Source organism: Anas acuta, chromosome 1 (assembly GCF_963932015.1).
Source record: "Anas acuta chromosome 1, bAnaAcu1.1, whole genome shotgun sequence".
Classification (NCBI taxonomy): Eukaryota; Metazoa; Chordata; class Aves; order Anseriformes; family Anatidae; genus Anas; species Anas acuta.
In genome coordinates this window covers 181,983,666-182,003,785 of record NC_088979.1, presented here as the reverse complement: position 1 = coordinate 182,003,785, position 20,120 = coordinate 181,983,666, and the positions used below count along the sequence as shown (strand labels likewise).

General features: G+C 38.8%; 1 protein-coding gene and 1 long non-coding RNA gene across 3 annotated transcripts; one reads left to right on the top strand and one right to left on the bottom strand.

The window, feature by feature from the left end:
• The first annotated feature begins 61 nt into the window (after positions 1-61).
• LOC137849715 (uncharacterized) lies at positions 62-15,167 on the top strand. Of its 2 annotated transcripts, XR_011092036.1 has the most exons (6): positions 62-742; positions 6,470-6,664; positions 8,631-8,815; positions 10,067-10,225; positions 13,162-13,262; positions 13,826-15,167. It is a non-coding gene; the product is annotated as an uncharacterized lncRNA (long non-coding RNA). The 2 variants fall into 2 exon arrangements; XR_011092037.1 differs by lacking the exon at positions 6,470-6,664 and having other exon boundaries at positions 67-742.
• On the bottom strand, positions 9,388-16,370 carry SPAM1 (sperm adhesion molecule 1). The gene is made up of 3 exons (XM_068669619.1): positions 15,184-16,370; positions 13,141-13,230; positions 9,388-10,656 (listed from the first exon to the last, which is right to left on the bottom strand). The coding sequence occupies exons 1-3, from the start codon at positions 16,150-16,152 to the stop codon at positions 10,006-10,008; spliced, it is 1,710 nt and encodes a 569-aa protein (XP_068525720.1). The 5' UTR covers positions 16,153-16,370; the 3' UTR covers positions 9,388-10,005.
• Positions 16,371-20,120: the final 3,750 nt, after the last annotated feature.

The following is a 20,120-nucleotide window of genomic DNA, read 5'->3' as shown; positions in this document are numbered from 1 at the left end:
GGGCGGACCCCGAGGGGTGAAGGAGGGGCCCGGGCGGGGATGGCCCCGGGGTCGTCACATCGCCTGTCACATCTCCTGTCACATCGCCTGTCACATCGCCTGTCACAGAGTCTGTCACATCGTCTGTCACCCCAGGGCATCAGGCGTCTCCAATGTGGGGTGCCCTGTGGGACCTCACGGGCTGTGTCCGCCTGGCGCTGTGGCGTGGGGCACCGCAGGCCTCGGGAAGCAGCGGGATGGCCCTGGGGTCGCTTGGCTGGTGGTGGGCAGGCTGGGCACAGCGAGGGCCCTGCGGGGTGAAACAACCGGTCTGTGGCTGGAGAGTGCTGTGAGGGGGCAGGACAGGGTGTCCCGGAGCCCCCCAGTGTGGGCATGCAGCTGGGACCGGGATTCACCATCCCACAAATTGCAGCCATGCAGCACTTGTTTATAAGATTTGGAGGACTCAGTCTCCTTTGTGGGATCTGTTTTGTAGTTCCACCTCCCATGATGACAGTTCTCATAGCCCTCGTGCTTCCACTTTCCGCGTAAAAGTCTTTTCCTAAATTGTTCTCTGCATGGGGACAGACTGGCAGTTCTAGGCTTAGCATGTTTTTATTTGGGTTCTTCTCTGACAATGTTTGGAGAGTCTCCCTTAACATGCTTCCCTGCCTCAACAGGAGATGCCTGTTATGGTTGTTTTGCATAGCTGGCAGTGACAAGATATGCAGCATCACAAGGAGTTGTCGTTTGCCTGTGCTAGGTAAGTGGCATTTAGCATACTGTCTTGCCACACAGCATTAAAGAAAGGCTTGTTTTCCCTAAAAATACAGAGGTAATGCTTAACCCGGATCCATCTGCCAAGCTCAGAAGTTGTCATTTAAATTATACATGATACTCTAGGACGTTACAGTGCTGAGTATTGGTTGATGAACTTTTTTACAGGTATAAGCAAAGCACTTCAAAAATGTAATATGGATATTTCTACCTTTGAGACATAGCAAATTCATCATACCATTTAGAAATTCATTTTTCATGCCTATTTAAAAATAGAATTCGTCATTTTCCAAAATGCAGTTTGTGACAAAGCTCCCTGGTTATGTCCATCCAATAACTGGAAGTTGTTGTGACATTACTGTCAAGAGCAATTGATTCTGGGCTAGCTGTAAAGGTGAAAGATTTTTATGCTTCTTCATGCCCTGGTCATATATACAGTCAAAATGACTCATAATATAATTCTGTGATTTTTTGATTTTTTTTTGGTAGATATTTATTTATCCTTGTAAATTCAATTGAACATTTTCAGAAGAAAATAGGGTGCTGGAACTGGCCTCGCCACCCAACGTTAGTTCTAGAAAATTGTTTTTCATTGCTTCTCTTATTAAAGTCTGAAAGAAAGCAGATATTAACTAAGTGGCAAGTCCCAAACAAATAAGAGGAGGCTTTTTTTTTTTTTTCATTAGCATAAGGTGTTGCCCTTGATACTGATATAGTCCCTTTGTCTTAAAGCTATTTCCTAATTACTCTTGATTCCCCAGTTTTGGGGGCAAGGTTCTGGGCTAGAAAGACCGATCATTGGATCTGATATGACCATTCTTATGTCATTGGGAATTCGTATTTTTAATGCTAACGTTATTTTCACAATTTTAAACTTATGAATAAACATAGTAAACTGGAGGTTGTGTGGCTCAGCAACTGAAACAATTGTTTGCTCATACCTAAGACTGACTCCAGTTAAGAGTTGTGTAATCTTACGTTTTTCTGAGTTTTGGAGTTTGCACTCAAGAGATGGGAATTGCCCTAATTATTTGTGTTTCTTCTTACTATGGTAGTTCACTGGTCTCAATCCTTTGTGCTAAGTATAGGGTGAAGTTAAAATGGGAAAGTATTAACCTTAGTGATTCATAGATCTAAATGAACAATATGGGAAGTCATGGGAGGAGCTTACAGGCTGCAAACAAATATATAACTTCAATGACTTTTCTTAAATAGAGTTGTGTCCTAAGCAGAACAACTAGTGAATTTAGTTTCTTAAGGAGCTAAGAACCATAAACTCCTTCTTTTCTACAATAACTCCACTTTTCCTCTGTCTTCATGTCTCCACTGCTACCTTCTTGATCCACAGCTATGCATACACCCAAGACTAACTGCCTTCAGCAAACAGAATACAAAATGGCCAAGTTGTTTGCCAGATAGAATACTTGTAGTTCATTCAGTGGAGAAACTTGTTCACGTTCTTCTCCCATATCAACCACTACCTCTTTTGAAGTTTGTAGAAACATGACAGATTAAAGTTTCTGCCCATGGTAATTGAAGTTGTTCTTAGGGTTTAAAAAGCACTATGAAAATGGTTGGTCAGGCAGCTGGTAAAGTTGTAGACAAAACAACTTCATAAGTCTCTTTTTCTTAGGTAAGAAATTAAGATAGAAAATGGTGTAGTTAATTTACAAGATGAAAAGCTTTGGTGTTTTTGGTTAAAGCTAGAATTTTAGATGCTGCTCTTAAAACTGAGGCAGTAGTGGTGTCTTCAGGCAATTTCAGAGCATGGTACAGCTCTCAAAGTTTTTTGAAACTCGGTGACACGATGGAAGGAAGGAACTTGATCAGGTCCAACACTGAAGGAGCAGGTAACCAAAATCAGCTATTTTACTTGCTTCTTGGGAGCAGCAAAATGGTCATTCAATATATATATACTGTCCTCAGCCAGCAGTCACAAATTAACTAGCTGATTACCATTTACTCTAAACGTAAGCAGGGGGATCACTGGAGACATGAGTGGAAAAGTTGAGGTGGGAAGTAGGCTATTCTTGTTGGATGGGTAAACAGATTTGGGGAAATAATTCATAGGCAAACCACTGTTCTTTTCTTTTCTGTTATGAATCTTGTTATTTTTAAAATCTTGTTTCAGCCAAGGCAGTTATCGATTTTTGAATGACTAGATGAAATGTTCCTGGCTGCATTCGAACTGAAAATATAAGAATTTCTCCCTCATCCACATCACCCAGCTGGCAATGTATGGACTAAAGATGGGCCATTTGTAAGGGTAGTTTCTGTGAATGAAGGGGTTCTGATTACTGCATGAGGGAATACTCACATAAAATAGAGCAGTCTATTTTTTCAAGAATTTTTCAATGATGAAGGAGTCCTTAAGGCCCATAGTCAAGCTTAAAGAAACTATATTACAGATACAGTAGCATATTCTGGAAATAAAAAATAAAAAATAAAAAAAACAAACTATCATATCCTAGTAATAGGCCAGCAGAGTATAGGCAGGTAAATTTTAAGACACTAATTCAGCCTACACACCAACTGAAATCTGTTACAGCATTTAGGGGATTGAAATATATTAAAAATTCTTGGAGTATTTGTCCAAGTTCAAAGACCTGTAATATTGTTTTAAAATCTTTTATAATGTCCCTACTTTTGTGATAAACTATATGACAGTGAAAGGCAATTCTTTAGTTTACAGACTGCTTGATAATAGAATATTGTAAAAATATTGCTACCTTGCTACAATGAGCATCTCAAAGGGCATTTGTTCTTGTAGTTAAAAGCCTGAGCAGGGGCACAGAAGGCCACCATTCATTATTCCATGTGACTCTAGGCAAGCCACTTAATCTCTCTGGGAAACATTTAACCACTGATAAAATATTTCATTTTTCTGTCTTGTCTATTGAGATTTACACACTTTGGGAACAGTGTAGCTGTGTTATGGTGACATGTAGCACATAGGGTATTGAGACTTGGAAGTGCTCTGTCTCTGAAACAATAATAAAGCAGATCACGCCATTGCAGAGACTCACTTGTGCTATAAAAAATTTAGCACTAGATCTTATGTTTCAAATGATGATGATGGTGATGCTATAAATGTGGTCAGAAAAATTTGACCTGAACCAACACTACAGATCCAAACATTTGATCAATATAAGATGTTTGTGTCTCACATCTTTAGTTCTGACTACTACCAAAGAGATCAGATCTGATTGTCTGTAGCATAAGCATGGTTATTAGTGACAGCTGTAGATCTTAATGAGAAGTCTTCAGCTGAATGAAGTCTCTGGAGAGGAGAACGTGAGAAGTGATGTCTCACTTTGGTATTTCCAAGTTTGTCCTGATATACCAGATGCTTAAAAAAAAAAAAAAAAGTAGAATAAACTATACATCTTTTCTGCTAATGAGGCACTGCATGGGTTAGGCACTGGTCTTCCCTTAGTAGGCAAGAGTCAAGCAGCTGCTTTGCTAAGGATAATGGAAAGGCTGTACTGAAGCTCTCAGTGAAAGCATTGTACTGTACCCGTTGGTGTTTATGTGCATCAGCCGTGCCCTCTACTGGCTGGAACCTCAGAGCCTCTGTAGTTAAGAGAGTAAATTATTAAGAGACATCTTAATAATTTTTCTCATACTCCAGTGAAGAAAGGAGTGAAAAATCACTTAAGCATGGATTGTCACACTGACAGAGTAGGGCAGATTAAGGTTTTTAACTCAAGAACTCTTTAGTTTGGTATATGCAGAATGAAAACTTAAACTACGCATTGGATTTACAGACAGCCTGTTTGTATATAATTAGTCCAGTGCCCTTAATTACTAGTTGGGCCCAGCAGTGAGGTACTTCCTACTTTGTTGTGGCATGAACAATACTGTTATTACGGAACCACAGGGTTCCCTTAACCTCCCTTTTAAATGAGGGGTTATTAGGTCCCTGCCTCAGGAAACCATCACTTGACACTGGCAGGCTATCATCTTGTCTCAACCTGGTAGTAGCCTGGGGGAGCAGTATGCTCCAGAAGGAGATTGCCAACATATGGTGTATTTCTTCTGCACAGTCTTGAAGTTCTGTTGAATAGATGTGCTTCCTGAGATGAAAACAAAGGCACATAAAGGACACTGCACCTTGTTTGAGGTCCACGTATGCAGCTGAACACCCTTCTCCACAGTCGTGTGCATAGAAACAAAATGTTTGCTCAACATACAAAGTAGTGATTCACATTAATTTTCATACTGTCTGTTCGTGTCTGATTACTAATCAATAAATACCTAATTAGTTATAAACTAAGGGATATACAAGGATACACTGAAAAATGTCATCTAATTACTACTGCCAAGCAGAAATATAATCAATATACAGTGATGGTGATAACACATTAGTGAACATAATGAAATCCTGAGTTAATTCCCTTAAGGATGCTAATATTGATAGTTGCCCTTTACCTCCCTGCCCTTTACTTTCTCATATGTAATGAAGGGACAACAAATGCAGGAGGATTTTGCAGTCCTGATTGCTACTGACAGCGAGGAGAAAAGTATCTGCTGAAGGTTTAGAACACCTACAGAAGAGAACTGTTCTCTAAAGACCCAGCTCCTTGACTGGCAGACACAAGAACTGAGGATTGACCTCAAATACTTTATGTTTCCATAATCTTTCATAAAGAAAAATATCATGACGGTGGGTTAAAATTTCAGTGGAGTCTTTCCAGCAAAATTGGCAGAAGGGTTTGGGATAGCTACATTGCAGGAAATACTTAAAACTGTTAAGGGGTGAAGTTAGATCAGTTAACTTTTTGAATCTGTTTCTAGCCACCTATACACTATTTTTTTAGTTAGACAAGAAAAAACCTGCAACAAAAGAATTGTAAAAAAAATATTTATTTAAGAAAGATGAAGTCTTAGTTCGGTAAAGCAGTAAATTTTTTTTTGAAACCATACAATATTACTTTGCATTGATATTATTCTTTGGAATGAAACTCATGACTGTGTTGAAATCACAGGTCATAATCTTGCAGAGTGCTTTGCCTTGGCAGAGTGGGTATGTGCTAGTGTGAATAGGCTTGCCCAAACAGGCTGTGAAAAACCTTCCAAATATTTTTTATTGTGTATGCTTGAAAGACAGAATTTAGTTGTCTCCTTAGAAAGGTCACTTGTGCTTTGTAATTGAATATATTTCAAAATTATGTAAGTGACAGCTGTGCTGTTGTTTGTAATGTTATGTGATGGATAGATACATCTACAAATCTAATCTGTGTCTGGGAGTTGCCTAGTCCATTTTATACAGGCCTGAAATCTTCCACACAACTCTTTGCTTATGTATACACAGCAGGGTGTCCCAGTATGGTGCAAGCATTAACGCAAATTTTCCTGGACTCTTTGGGATGCTAGTCACAACCTACGCTGTCTGCAAAGTGGTCTTATCGGCCTGTCTCTCAAAATCTCTTTGTGCAGTGGTTATTTTTTGAACAGAGAAGCAAGAAAGAAACTGTAAGGCATGGACTAGACTATGATTTCACTTCCGCTCAAATTATGTAAGAGCCAACAACCATTTCTCTTGAAAGTGCTAATATTTTTGAGTGTCCCAGAATAAGCAACACAATAAACCAGATCCAGATTCTTCACACAGAGAAGCAGAATTTTAATGAAAATTTTAGCAAAATTTTCACTAAGAAGAGCACTGATGGTATTTGAACATCTTTCATTTATACCTCTTCATTAAACCCAGTTTAGCATTCCCCAGCCCCGGACTATTGCCAGCCTCCATTCTACATGGAAGTGTGAAGTACAAAATAATGAATAGTAATCAAAGTGAAATGATTGTTCATCTAGTATTTCATCTTCTGAAAAATATAAGAACATCAGAAACTGAAACTATAAGGCTACAGAGACAACTTAATGATTACAGGATGTGCAATTAATGGTAAGTGATTTTCGTTTTTGTCTGCTTTAGGAGAATACAAGTTTGGCTTTGAACATAAGTCACCAGCAATGGAAGGAGCAGTTTTCCTTTTCCTTCTTTTCTCCTTCCTTACTCCATGAAAACTCTTGCTGACTCCATGGTGACTCTGACATAGAAAGAGGCAAGACAAATATAATGCAGAGCAAAATAATGTGTTTGGAAAATACTGTAATTACACACAGTAGCTAGGTGACCTGAATCTCACTATGACATGAAGTTTGCAGGATTGAAAGCACGAATTCCAGATACATGTAGGTGACATAAGTATCCAAAACGAATATTCAAAAGGTGGTTGGTACATGAGAGCACAAGATAACTATGGATGGAACTTAGGAAGATGCATTTCTGTGGACAGTTTATTGTGATGGCCTGCTTTACTCTCATTTTTCTATCCTAACTGCTCTCAGGAAAAAGATCAGATGGATGGATCTAATCTAGCATATCAATTACTGTGTTCTTTTATCTTTATAGTGGGAATTGGGAAAAGATTGTCTACATTAAATACCAGGTAGATAAAAACTGTGGTGCACAAAGACTGACCTGTCCATGTTCACTACTGCTTCACTCTTTCACTTCTGCAGTTCACTTCCTTTGCATCTATTGGGAGGTCCTAAATGCTCTATCTTAACTCTTCTACTCATTCCTACTTCTTTCCTCATGATTTCATCCTCTCCCCAACACCCTGCTTGCTATTACTTGGCTGATAGTCAATGATATTTATGGCAAGACTCATAGGATTTTGTTATCCTGCAAGCTCTCTTATCACAAAGTAATACAAATCCAGTGTCTTCCAGAGAGCCAGCTGTTTACAGAGAAGCTTAACCTCAAGAAACTTGTGATTTAACAAAGTGATGCAGCCTTTGAACTAAAACTCTATACGCCAACACAAAATTTTAGCTGTGTTAAAGGGTTCTGCTGAAAAAATAAAACTTCATATAAGTCATACAAAATATGCTAAGACATTACAAGTGAAGTTTAAAGCTTTTAGAAATCCTTTGATAGTTATCACAGGTTCAACAAGAAACAGAGGGACCTCAGATGCAGCAATAATGCAGAAGGTATACAATGGCTTTTGGTTACCCAAGGTCAAACAAACATTGTCAAAGCTGCAGTGAAGAATCTACATTTCTACAGAGGTGATCAAAGCCAGAAGGCTTCTTTGGTAACAGAAAGTTTGCTACAAATATAGTCTTACTCATTAGTCTACTTGTAACATTGACAGTAGGAATAGCTTTGACTTTTGGACTCAACAGCATAAATGCAATGAGAAAATTGTCACTTTCTTTTTATAACTTGCTGTCCAAAAGCCATAAAACATTATTACTCCATGTTAAATCTAAAGCCTTCATCTATTTTTCTGCACATCTGTTATGACTGACAATCTGAGAATTTGAAGGCGTTGGCTGTCATATGGGTTTTCTGCTGGATTTAGTCATTAACTTTTTGTAAGTAAAGGTCTACTATATTGAAATTCCAGGTAGGTCCATTAGTGAGGCACGTTGTATCTGTGGGAGGTGATGATTTATTTATGCAGATCATGCCTAGCTCTAGGGAGATTTTTTTAATCTATCCCTGCCAGCAACCACTCTTTACCCATTAGAAGTCAAGCCTTCTATTAAGCATCTGACATAACAATTTGGAAATATTATTTTATCAAATGAACTGCAGTTAATTGCTTCTAAATGCTTAAACTGTACATAAAACATAACTGGCCTCAATGTGAAACTGGAATGTTTTCCTCCTGAGGTATATATGCTACTTCAATGTTGCTTTTGTCAATAAAATAATACTACGCAAAGAGCCTTACTGTAGTTATGATGACACTGTGTTTATGAGTGGGTATTGACATGTCTTTGACTTGAGTAACTGATTTTCTCTGAATCCAGTGCAGAATACACAAGGTTCTTTCATGTCTCTCCTTTGCAAGGAACATACAAGCCACATTATCTCTGCAAGACAGCTGAACATCTTCAGTGAAGGCATGGGTCTTTTGTGCTTGCCATTTCTCTTCGGAGCTGAAAGAAAGTGGTTTCACCCTGTGGCCTGGCGTGCAGTGTCCCCAGTGGCATGCTTTTCATGTCTGTCTTCCACCAGACTCTTCTCCAGATACAGGTATTACCTCTTTCACCGTCTTACCTATCAACTGCTGTCTGCCTTTCTTCCCTGGCTAATGGCACGTGGCAGTAGTGCCCCCTCTGAGAGAGCGCTCGGTGGCACGCAGTTTTCTGTGCACCAGGGCAGGTGGTTTGGGGTTTTGTGAACAGAACAGATCAAAAAGTCGGTCCTGAGATTACAGATCACAGACACTGAAGGTGAAGAAGGAGAGTCCCAAGACCCCAGCATCACTGCATATTCCACTGTTGAGTTTTCCTACGGAACAAACTGGCTTCCATCAAATAGCTTGGTTAGGAAATAGGCAGGCATAGAGAAGGCACACAGCCTCTTGTCGCAATGGCACAGAGACAGTCACATGCACTGGATAGGGCTGGCTGAACGGAGAAACCAGGACTGGTGACCAGTGTCAGCAAGGAGTAAAGAAGCAGATCAGATGAGTTATGTGCTGGGCAGACAAAAGAACTGAAAGCCAAGAAGGGGAAATCTGAAACAAAATGTGGACTTGGGAGAAGAAAAGGAGAAGAAAGAAGGAAGAATTAATGGCTACAGCTCAAATTTTACACACATTTACATTAAAGCTAAAAACTTTTGAACAAGAGTTCGGAATATACATAATTAAAAGGAAAAGCACACTGTCCTTGTAGATATTGTGAAAAGTGAAAAAGGGTCACATTAATCAAATAAATTTTATGCTGCCAAGTCCCACAGATTTACAGTTAAGCCACATGTTTTTAATAGCTAGTATTCATATGGAATGAAATTAATTCCTGCATAGAGCATCAAACCTGTTGACTGCTCAGAATGAAGTATGGATTGTGATGGATTTAACTGGTTTAACTTGTTGTATATAAAATGGCATTATCAACAAATTTCTTTTTCAAACGTAACCGTTAAAAATGTTAACTGTAAAAACAACTTTCTCATTCTGGATTATCCTTTCATAGGTATAATCAGTATATACAGACTAGTATATTTTTGGCACAAATAGTAGTTTATAGAACTAAACTGGAGAAATAACATTCAAATTGAAATGTCACCTAAGGAATAGAAAAGGCTACCTGTTACAGATAAGACCACAAAGCTGCACCTATTTTACACCTTTCAGGAGTGATTTCTCTGTGCAAGTAAAACCTTTAGAATTTCAAACACAGCTAGGGGAAAAGAATATTCTCACTTTCATGAGTCATTTATATTAAGGTTCTAAAAATCAGAATTAAACAGAGCAGATTAAACATCCTTATTTTATAGGGCGAAGAACTACTGAAAGTACGAGTGTCATTTGCTTCTACATCATATATAGTGGCAGCTGTGACAGCATTATATTCTGCAGCAGTTATATGGAGTATATTATTTCCAATGTCAGGTTGGAAGTCTTCTATTTCAGGATGTGTCACCTTACTCTGAGAGGTAAGTGAAAATACTGTCCTGTTAGACAAGATCTTTTCATCAGAAGCTTCTATATTAGAAAGTGAATTTGAGGATATCTGAATGCAAATATCTTCTGAAATGCAAGCACGGAGGTATTGGATGTCATTGATATTAACTCTAGGTTCACAAGTGTGCCCTGCATAACAGTGGCAGTCAAATTTTTCTATGAATGTTTGTAGATCCTGAAATGCTGGTTGCCCCTGTAAAGTGTATTTTCCATCCTTTGTCATTTGAATGACAATATTCTTGGGGTTCAAGTGAAGATAGTCACTGGAATTCCATTTTTTCCGTGCACAGGCACCAGAATCTTGGCATAATACTTGGCTACAGATTCTGGCTGCCATTGTGACATTGATGAGGTAAGGAGTCAAAGTCCTCCTAAGGTAGTTGTCCAGAGTCTTACAGGTGTTCTGTAAAAAGAGCATCATATCTGAAAAGTTTAGTGCAGAAACTAATAAAATGTTGTTATTATAATAACAGTACTGTAGTGGACATCTATAAACGTTTATCCTGAGGTTTTGATAATAGGTGTAACTGGTTGTTGGAAGCAGGTTTATAAGAAAGTTGCTATATAATTCAAGGACCACAGTAAGCTAATCTCAGGTGGTTGTTGAATATGTTACTAAAAGCACTTGCATTAGAAAGTAGATAACTTTAAGCTTTCACTTTATCTGTATGACACTTCCTGTAGTACTTTGAATCAGATGCATTTTTAAAAGTTCTTTTTTATGTGTCCTAAATATTTTGAAGGGATCTTGAAGGAAAAAAAAATACACAAAACATTTCTTCAACCTGAACAAATATTTTTTCTGTTATGTCATCCTGTGATACTCTTCAGATTTCCCTGACACAAGCAGCTGGCTGCAGGAATAGGGACCTTTCACGGCATTTTTGAATGGAACGCATTTTGGGAGGATGGTCAAAAAACATGTTACGGCAACATCTAATTGATGAAACTGGCATATATTCTGTGTATGCTTGGCACAGTATACTAACTGGAGGTTTGTTGAACTCTTTGTTTCTGAATCTATGTTTTCTTAGGGCCATTTACCCAATACCACATATGAATACATAGAAAAATCTAGTTACACCCAAGGAGATCATCTCAATGAATCTGAGGTATATGTAATTGTTTTTCTTTTAGGTATATCTAAAATCCGTGCCTAGAAAATTTTGGTTTATCCAGTTCATGCAGAAGTGAGGCTCGCAGTAATATTTCATTTCTGAGACACCACAGACTGTGATACCCTTGAAAAAAGGTGCCATTAGTGCACAAATGCATAGTCTGGCTGAGCTGTAGAAAATCCTGTTTGCTCACTTAAGTTTCAAAATTTGAGGGATCTGGGGGTCGTGGTAGCAAGTTGAATATGAGCCGGCAGTGTGCCCTGGCAGCCAGGAGGGCCAACCGTGTCCTGGGGTGCACCAAGCACGGCATCGCTAGTAGGTCGAGGGAGGTGATTGTCCCGCTCTACTCTGCGCTGGTGCGGCCTCACCTCGAGTACTGTGTGCAGTTCTGGGCACCACAGTATAAAAAGGACATGAAACTGTTGGAGAGTGTCCAGAGGAGGGCTACGAAGATGGTGAAAGGCCTGGAGGGGAAGACGTACGAGGAACGGCTGAGGGCACTGGGCCTGTTCAGCCTGGAGAAGAGGAGGCTGAGGGGAGACCTCATCGCAGTCTACAACTTCCTCGTAAGGGGGTGTCAAGAGGCAGGAGACCTTTTCTCCATTAACACCAGCGACAGGACCCGCGGGAACGGAGTTAAGCTGAGGCAGGGGAAGTTTAGGCTTGACATCAGGAGGGGGTTCTTCACAGAGAGAGTGGTTGCACACTGGAACAGGCTCCCCAGGGAAGTGGTCACTGCACCGAGCCTGACTGAATTTAAGAAGAGATTGGACTGTGCGCTTAGTCACATGGTCTGAACTTTTGGGTAGACCTGTGCGGTGTCAAGAGTTGGACTTGATGATCCTTAAGGGTGCCTTCCAACTCAGGATATTCTATGATTCTATGATTCTATGAAAAATCAGAGTTGATATGCTTTCTCATACAAAGAATGGTCAGTGGGACACTTCTGAGAATTTGACCCTTACAGAGCTGTGGAGGTTTATTTGGCCATGCTGTCTGTGACAGTAGTGCTTCAGCAGTGCTGAAGATTTTTGGTTCTTTGCTCCTAAAAGGCTTCAGAAGTGTCTTCCCATACAGTAGTTTATTTTATTCAGTTTGCCTGGGTATGAATGAGCTAGTTCAAATATTTGAATGTCCTTACAACAATGTTTCTCAAAATGTGTTTTTGACCTTCCTAAGACAATCTGATTTTTTTTCCTCTTCTGACTCAGACCTTTCTTATCATGGAATTAGTCAAAGTAGTACTTACAACACACAGAACAGGCTAGAGCTGATATTTCTCATGCTGACTCCTAGTGTTTCCCAGTGTTAAATATTATTGCCAAGTGCACCATTTTAAAAATAAAAAGTGGAAGTTTTTTTTTAAGAATTGTTCTGTGCAAGTTCAAGTATTTTTTTTCTGTACCTCGCGAATGGAATGTATGAAGATATGGAATTCTTTCCTTAAGTTAAGTGAACAGGTGGTGACTCACTTACAGTTATCATAGTAGCTTGTCCAGTTACTCATCACCAACATTGAAATTTCAAAAAATTGAACTCTTATTCTGTGTAGTCAATGGCAATCTTCAAATCCTGATTATAGTTTTTTTGCCTTTTTGTTTGTTTTTGTTTGTTTGTTTGTTTTTATAATTAGTGAAGACAGTAAGTCTGCTGACAATATGGATTCATTTTTAAAGTAGAAGATATGATGTAAATAATTACAATGTTTTATATCTTTTTCACTTTATTTTTTCTTTAAAAATGTCATATTAATCATTAATCTGGCATACCTTACTTTGTGTTAAATTCAGATCGCCCCAGATCACGACTCCAGAAGCACCCAGTGCAGCAGACTCTCCAATGGTATTTACCAGGTCATCCTGAGAGTGAATGTGGAAAGAATCCTACTGATGTAAGTAAGCTATAACATATGGGCAAAAGGTATAATACGTATAGTAAATTACATAGCCAAAATAACCACTCTGAAAACAGCAAGCAATTATGCACAATGCAAACATTCTGCTCAGAATTACACTACGTTATTATGGGATGGAGTTGAGCAGGTGATACTAGAAAATACTGCCAACTATCTCCAGTGTATATATGTCATCTGGTTAGAAAAACATGACTGTAAAACTGAGCCAGTGGTTTGGCCCATGCACTCCACCAACCATTTTAAGATTTATTTTGCTGCATTGCTTCCTGACTGCTCAACTGGTAGTAACCAATTTCACTAATGCTGCCTGAAGCAGAGGCTGGAAAGCACAGGTGGGTGGGTGGGAGGAGGGAGATGTCTGGTTCTTATTATTATTATTTTTGGTTGGTTGGTTTGGTTTGTACTTAATTTCAGTTACCAGAAAGTGCTGAAGCTGAAAAGTAGCAAGAGAATAGCTTTCACCAACATCAATCTATTTTCTCAGGAGGATGCCTCTGGCCTTTTACAGAGATTGATCTGGGAAATTTGTTTCTGTTCAGCTCTCTTTCTAGAGTCAGCTATTAGCCCAGCACTAACAAAACATGAAAACCCATGTGGGATGGGAGAGGACTATGGATAGAAAAAGAACAAGGAAAAAACTTTCTGTGGAGAACAACATGAAAAGGAAGGATGTGAGGGTTTCAGTGAGTAACAAGAAACCCATCAGGGACTGTAACAGCACACCCTCTTCCTCAAAGATATATACAGAGCAGGGGGAAATGCTCAGTGATGCTCCAACTAGGATGCTGGAAGACACAAGGCAGTCACCAGGACCACTTCCCCTGACTTCCCCTTCTTTGTGACCTGGATGACCAGGAAGAGGTTTTACAAAGTGGTGGTATCAATGATAGCTTATATATAAAAAAATATTAAAAGGTGTAGCCAGGAGTGTAATAAGATGGCTAGACCTTAAACAGAGGCTAACCTTGACAAAAACGTGAGATGCTGATATGCCATTTAGGAGGCTACCCCAGTACACCGAAGGACAGAATTTCCTCACCAGCTTTAAAACCCATTTACCAAAGAATCAGCAAACTTAATGTCCTTGCTTTGATTTTTAAAAATTGAATTTTGCATCAGTACTTCAAGTCCTAGACGGGCAAGGAAGTTCTTTGACTTTAGAGAACTAATTAAATTATCATCAGAAAAATCAGATGAATTAGGGTGGAAGAAGGGTAATTTACTGTTTAAGAACTCCTGCAATAGAAGTTGTCTTAATATGCACCTCATAATTTCAAAAGAAGAAAAAGGTTAACTTTCTGGACACGGAAGTGATTGCTGAGTGACCTCTCATTCTCCAAATGTACACCGAGGAGTGGGAGAGGCATGAAAGTATGAGAAGATCTTACACCAATCATCTTTAATGTCCTTCTACAGTCCTCTTACAAAAGCAGAAGAAATATATCTCCTACTTATCAAAGTGAAGAGCAAAGAGTAAGAAGCACTTCTATAATAAAAAATAAAGATTTTTTTTAAAAATCACTTTTATTGTTTTTCCTTATAACTTTTAAAAGCAGACATTTGGCCAGCCCAATTTTACTAATTCTCTTGGAAAGGTTATTCTTTCCTCTGAGTTAACATACTAAATTATGCTTTTTAGCTTACATTTTGCAACATGTGAGGACTGTTCAGAGGGCAAATTATTATTTAGTAAATAATTAGTAATTTCATTAGGAAGGCTTGAAAATAAACCTCTTACTGTTCAGTTTGCACATATTTAGTTGATAGATTAATTTATTTTTATGCAAAATCTACATACTTTTTTTCCTGAAACAAATTAGTATCTTTGCTAAATAAGTGTCACCTAGTAATTTCTTTCCACTTCAGTTTGAAATATTTAAAGTGTAGCTCCACTCACCTGAGAGAGATATTCCTCATAGACATCGGTGAATACTGGTCGTGTATATACAAAAACTGGAAGGGGGTAAGTAGAATTGGAGACATACGAAACTCTAATGGCTTCTTGAACTCTGTTGCGAACAAAGAGTTGGGCATTTCTGGAAGATCTTAAGGCTGTCTCTAGATAGACAGATGGATAAAGTGCTGTGCTTTTCTCCCACAACCAATTAAGCTCATTATTTCTTGCTATTTCAATATCCAAACAGGTTCCCGTATAATTATGTGGGTTTTGTTTGTAATCATAGTTATAACAGTCTGGGTAAAGGTAGTATCCCCATAGACGTTTTGGTTTCATTGCTATGCCCAGCTTCAAAGACTCCAACATAATAGATTTTGCTGCAGCTTCAAATTTCATTTTAGCTGTAGTCCTGGCTTCAGCTTCTGATAGACTTATATCTCTCTGCTGAACGAGATCAATGGATTCCTGTCTATAAATGTCTTTTGATCCCCAATTCCTTATCCACAGAGGTCTCCAGTTTTCCCAGTCAATGACAGCCAATCCAGATTGTTCATCTGAAGGAATATAGAACTGGATGTCCTCTTTGGCTTTTTTTAAATGATTCTCCAGCTGCAAGAGTTGGGGGAGTCCTCCATTGAATGCCTCTCCTGTGATTTCGTTTATGTAAGGATAGTAACCAAGCCTGTCTGGGTAGAATAGAGTAATGTTTTGTCCAATGGATGTCTTCAATGTACTTCCAATGAGAGAAAAAAATGTCATATCCAGATGCACTCCAGTCCTTTCAGAACAAAGTTCTGTAGGAGCATTCCAGATAGAAAGGAATGGTGAATTAGAAATAAGTGGACGAGCTCTTATGTTCAGAGATGAGCAGCAAGAAACTAGAACAGTGGCGAACACCATACCGGATGCTATGGGATACATACAAGTAACACGAATTCCAAAACTTTGTATTTGTCTTAGAGTTTCCATTGTAACAATTGCAGTGGTATTAAGTGCTTCTGATCCAACAAAAATTAAATGCTCTCTGGGTGTTGACAAGCTTGATAGTCTGTCGGAAGCTTTACCATATAATATATTTCTTCAGATTAAAGCTATTAAGCAATGTTCTTGAGGTGTAAAATCAGCATGTCCTTTATGCAAGGCTTTCTACCATTTCAGACTGGAGGAAAAGTCTGAACAATTTTTAAAACCTAATGCAGAAAAAAAGAAGAAAAAAAAAAAAGATAAAGTAAGCGGGGATAAAGTAAAAAAAGATAAAGTAAGCTTTTCTAACTGTGAAACAAATACCATTTATGGTTTTGAACATATTGTCATCTTTGAGTAAAATTCCCTCTTGAAGGAAAAGCACAATGTACAATCTTAGAGGATATAAGTACATGTATGTAAGAACAGTGAAAATTGTCAGTGAAATAGTATACAGTGAGTTGTGAACAAGAATGAGTATGTTTGGTAGTTTTGATTGTGGCTGTGAATGATGTCTGTAAACATGAGCAGTCTCACAATGTCTTCTGTTAGTCAACAGTAATCTATCAGTAATAATTCTCACTTATCTTAAAATATTAAAGTTTGAGGTCTTAATTGATTAATTGTACAGAGCACTTAAGGGAAGATCCAAGATAACACAAAATTGGAACCCAAACTATGGCTTACATCCAAGAAAACAATCTATATAAACTCATTTAACTCAGTGAGGTATCCATGATATGATAGACACTCTGTCTTCTGTCCAGAAGTTTTTAAACAGGTTCAAAAACTGCATATAATCTTGGCATATGGCCATCTATCTGTAGCTTGAGACCATTTGAGATTTACAGATTTAGTGACGCAAAGGCCAAGTCTACCTAGGAATGTAATTCATTAGGAAAGCTGAGGTTGTCCATGCATACACAATGAGCAGTCACACTTACTTTTATTCAAGAACATAATAGCAGTGGTGGTTGTCATGGTGTGGTCAACTCTTACATAGCAGACAGACAGCTACAGCATTCCTCTGTGCAGAAGCTTACCTGAATCCACTTCCCTCCTGATTTTGAGACAGTTCATATCTGGATCTGTCACTTCCCCTGGCAGCCTCATGGTTAGGCCACAGAGTATCAAAGGCAGGTGAGAGCATGGAGGAAAATATGGGAGGCACCATGAAATGGGCCATAGTGTGTCTGGGAATGCCCATCACCCAGATAATTAATGAAGATGTTAAAGAGTGTTGGGCCCACAGTGAACCCTTAGTGTATATTACCAGAAACAGGCCTTCGGTGGACTTCCTGGCACTGATCACAGCCCTTAGAGCCTGCCAGTTCAGGCCGTTTTCAGGTTCACCATCCATATACCTAGCCTGTACTTCACCAGTGAGAATGCTATGGGAGAGAGTGTTGAAAGTCTCACTATAATCAAGATCAACAATATCCACTGCTCTCCCCTTGTCCACCAAGCCAGTCATCTCATTATGAAAGGCAATCAGGTTGATGAGGAATGATTTCCTCTTTGTAAATCTATGGTGACTACTTCCAATCACCTTCTTGTCCTTAGTGTTTGGAAGAATTTTCCAGGATTATTTGCTTCATCAACTTCTCAGGGATCAAGGTGAGGTTGGGTTGACCAACTTGTAGTTCCCTGGATCTTTGGTTTTGCCCTTCTTGAAGATAGGGGTGACATTTTCTTTCTTCCAGGTCTCAGAACCCTCCCCCAGTCACCATGACCTTTTAAAGATTATTAAGAGTTAATAGTACTTGCAATGACATCAACCATCTCCTTCAGCACTCATGGGCATGTACCATTACATCCCATAGACTTGTATATGGACAGTTTGTTTAAATGTTCCCTAACCTGATTTTCCTCCACTGAGGGTGAGTCTTCCTTGCTTCAGTCTATATGGGTCTAAGGAGCCTGGGGTCCCAGAAGGCCAGTTTTTCCAGTAAGGACTGAGGTGAGGGCAGCACTGAGTATCTTGGCCTTCTCCATGTCCGTTACTACCAGATCTCCTGCCTCATTCAGCTGCGGACACACATTTTTCCTAGTCTTCCTTCAGCTGCTGATAGACCTGTAGAAGCTCTTCATGTTGCCTTTCACATCTCTTGCCAGATTCAACTCCAGGTGGGTTTTGCCTTTGTTAACACCATCCTTACACACTCAGACAGTATCCCTGCTCCCATCTCATGTGTGCTTCCCTTTATGTTTGAGCTTTGTCAGAGCTCCTTGTTCATTCATACAGGCCTCCTCTTAGATAGCTCTCCTGCATGAGGCAGGACCATTCTTGAGCCCAGAGAAAGTGATTCGTGAAGATTAAACAACTGTCCTGGACCTCTATTCTCACCAGGGCTATCTCAGAGGATGTTTCCAAGTCAATCTCTGAGAAGGCCTAAGTCTGCTCTCAAGGTTGTGGTCTTGTCTTGTTTTGCCTTGTTCTTACTTTTCAGGATCCTAAACTCTACCATCTCATAGGCACTGCAGCTAAGACTGACCCCAACCTTCACCTTCCGTATTTGTAACTCTGAGGTCCGACAGTGTCTCTCCTTGCTGGATCCTACAATAACCAAATGAAGTGATACGGACTTGATACTGACATGATACGGACAGACTTCCAGGACAAAATAAAAACATTCCATAGAGAAATTTTGGACAAAAATATTTTGCACTTATGCAAATGCAACTTAATAAAATGAAATTAAATTATCACGCATAAAGAGCTGATATACACTGGCATTTGCCAAGCTAGTGATCCTTCATGTAATAATTTTTGTCATATTGAAGTGGAATCACTTCAAAAAAGGAGTTGTAGGAGTAGTTCAGCCCTTATTGTGCCTCTGGCTCTGGCTATGAATGATTTCTTGCCTCCACTGAGGTCAGAAAACTACAGGATTTTTTTTTTTCTTTGTTCCTATAATCTTTTTCATAAGTGGATTTCATTAACGGGACATTGTTAAAGAGATTAAGAGGAAAGCATTGCTTTGAATACTGTATTTACTGATTTAGCTAGAACTCAGTTATTTATTATTGGCTAATCTTGCAAAGTTTAGTTTAACATTGTTGGGAAATAGTTCTCCAAACCTTGCTGTAATGTACTCTGCTGGGTATAAGCTAATAGATTACTTTATGTGATAGCTTCCACTTAAAAGGATTGCCTTTAGCCCAACCTAACGATGACAGCTCTAATAAATGCTACTCTTTTCAGTCTCCTTGAATGCCAGTCTAAGCAAGCTGAGTAATAAAGCTGCTCTTGTCTTTGTCAAAAAGTCAATATCTTTACAATATATTAACACTAATTGCTCTGGGGCTATCTAACTAGAAGTACATACTGATGGATCTAAATGCCCTTCGTCTAAAGAAACAGCTACTGCTTTAGATTTTCCTGAATTTGGCATTTGTAAAGGTTGTATTAGAAGAAATCACAGGAATTTTATTGGTTTAATTATTTTATCATTTTTCACAACATAAACTGACTGCAGAAACACACATGATTGAAAATACAAGTGTGCTCCCATATTTTGGAAGCTACGCTGTCATAGAACTGTGCCACGTTATGTGACCCTAAAAAAAAATGACCCACTTGGCCAAAAAAAAAGTTAGAAAATAAAAGGGAGAGGAGTACTTTATGTACACTTGAACTTCACACAAATATTATGCACCATAACATGATTATATGTCCTATCAAAAATTATTGGATATGCTCTTTGGCTTATATTCCTGATGCGTTAGAAGAATTTAGCTTTTTTATTTTTTTTCTTAGCTTTTTTTTTTTTAATTAAAAATAAATATGAGACTCCAAGTTTAGCCTTGAAATAAATAGACATAACTTAGTCAAGTCAAGTGTATTTAAACTTGGAACCTGAAGTAGAATCCGAAGTTTGTTATTTAAACCAAAAGGTACCATCAATACCAATCAATACAGTTCATAGGCTCATGGTTCCCTGAAAGAGGATCAAAGCAGTTCACACTGTTAG

Excerpts from the sequence above, each read along its gene's own strand:
- SPAM1 (XM_068669619.1), bottom strand. The coding sequence starts at position 16,152 with ATGGAAACTCTAAGACAAATACAAAGTTTTGGAATTCGTGTTACTTGT. Across the intron at positions 13,231-15,183 it reads ATGAGGAATATCTCTCTCAG|GATGACCTGGTAAATACCAT; the intron begins GTGAGTGGAGCT and ends ATTCACTCTCAG. Across the intron at positions 10,657-13,140 it reads TGAATTTAACACAAAGTAAG|AACACCTGTAAGACTCTGGA; the intron begins GTATGCCAGATT and ends CTCTTTTTACAG.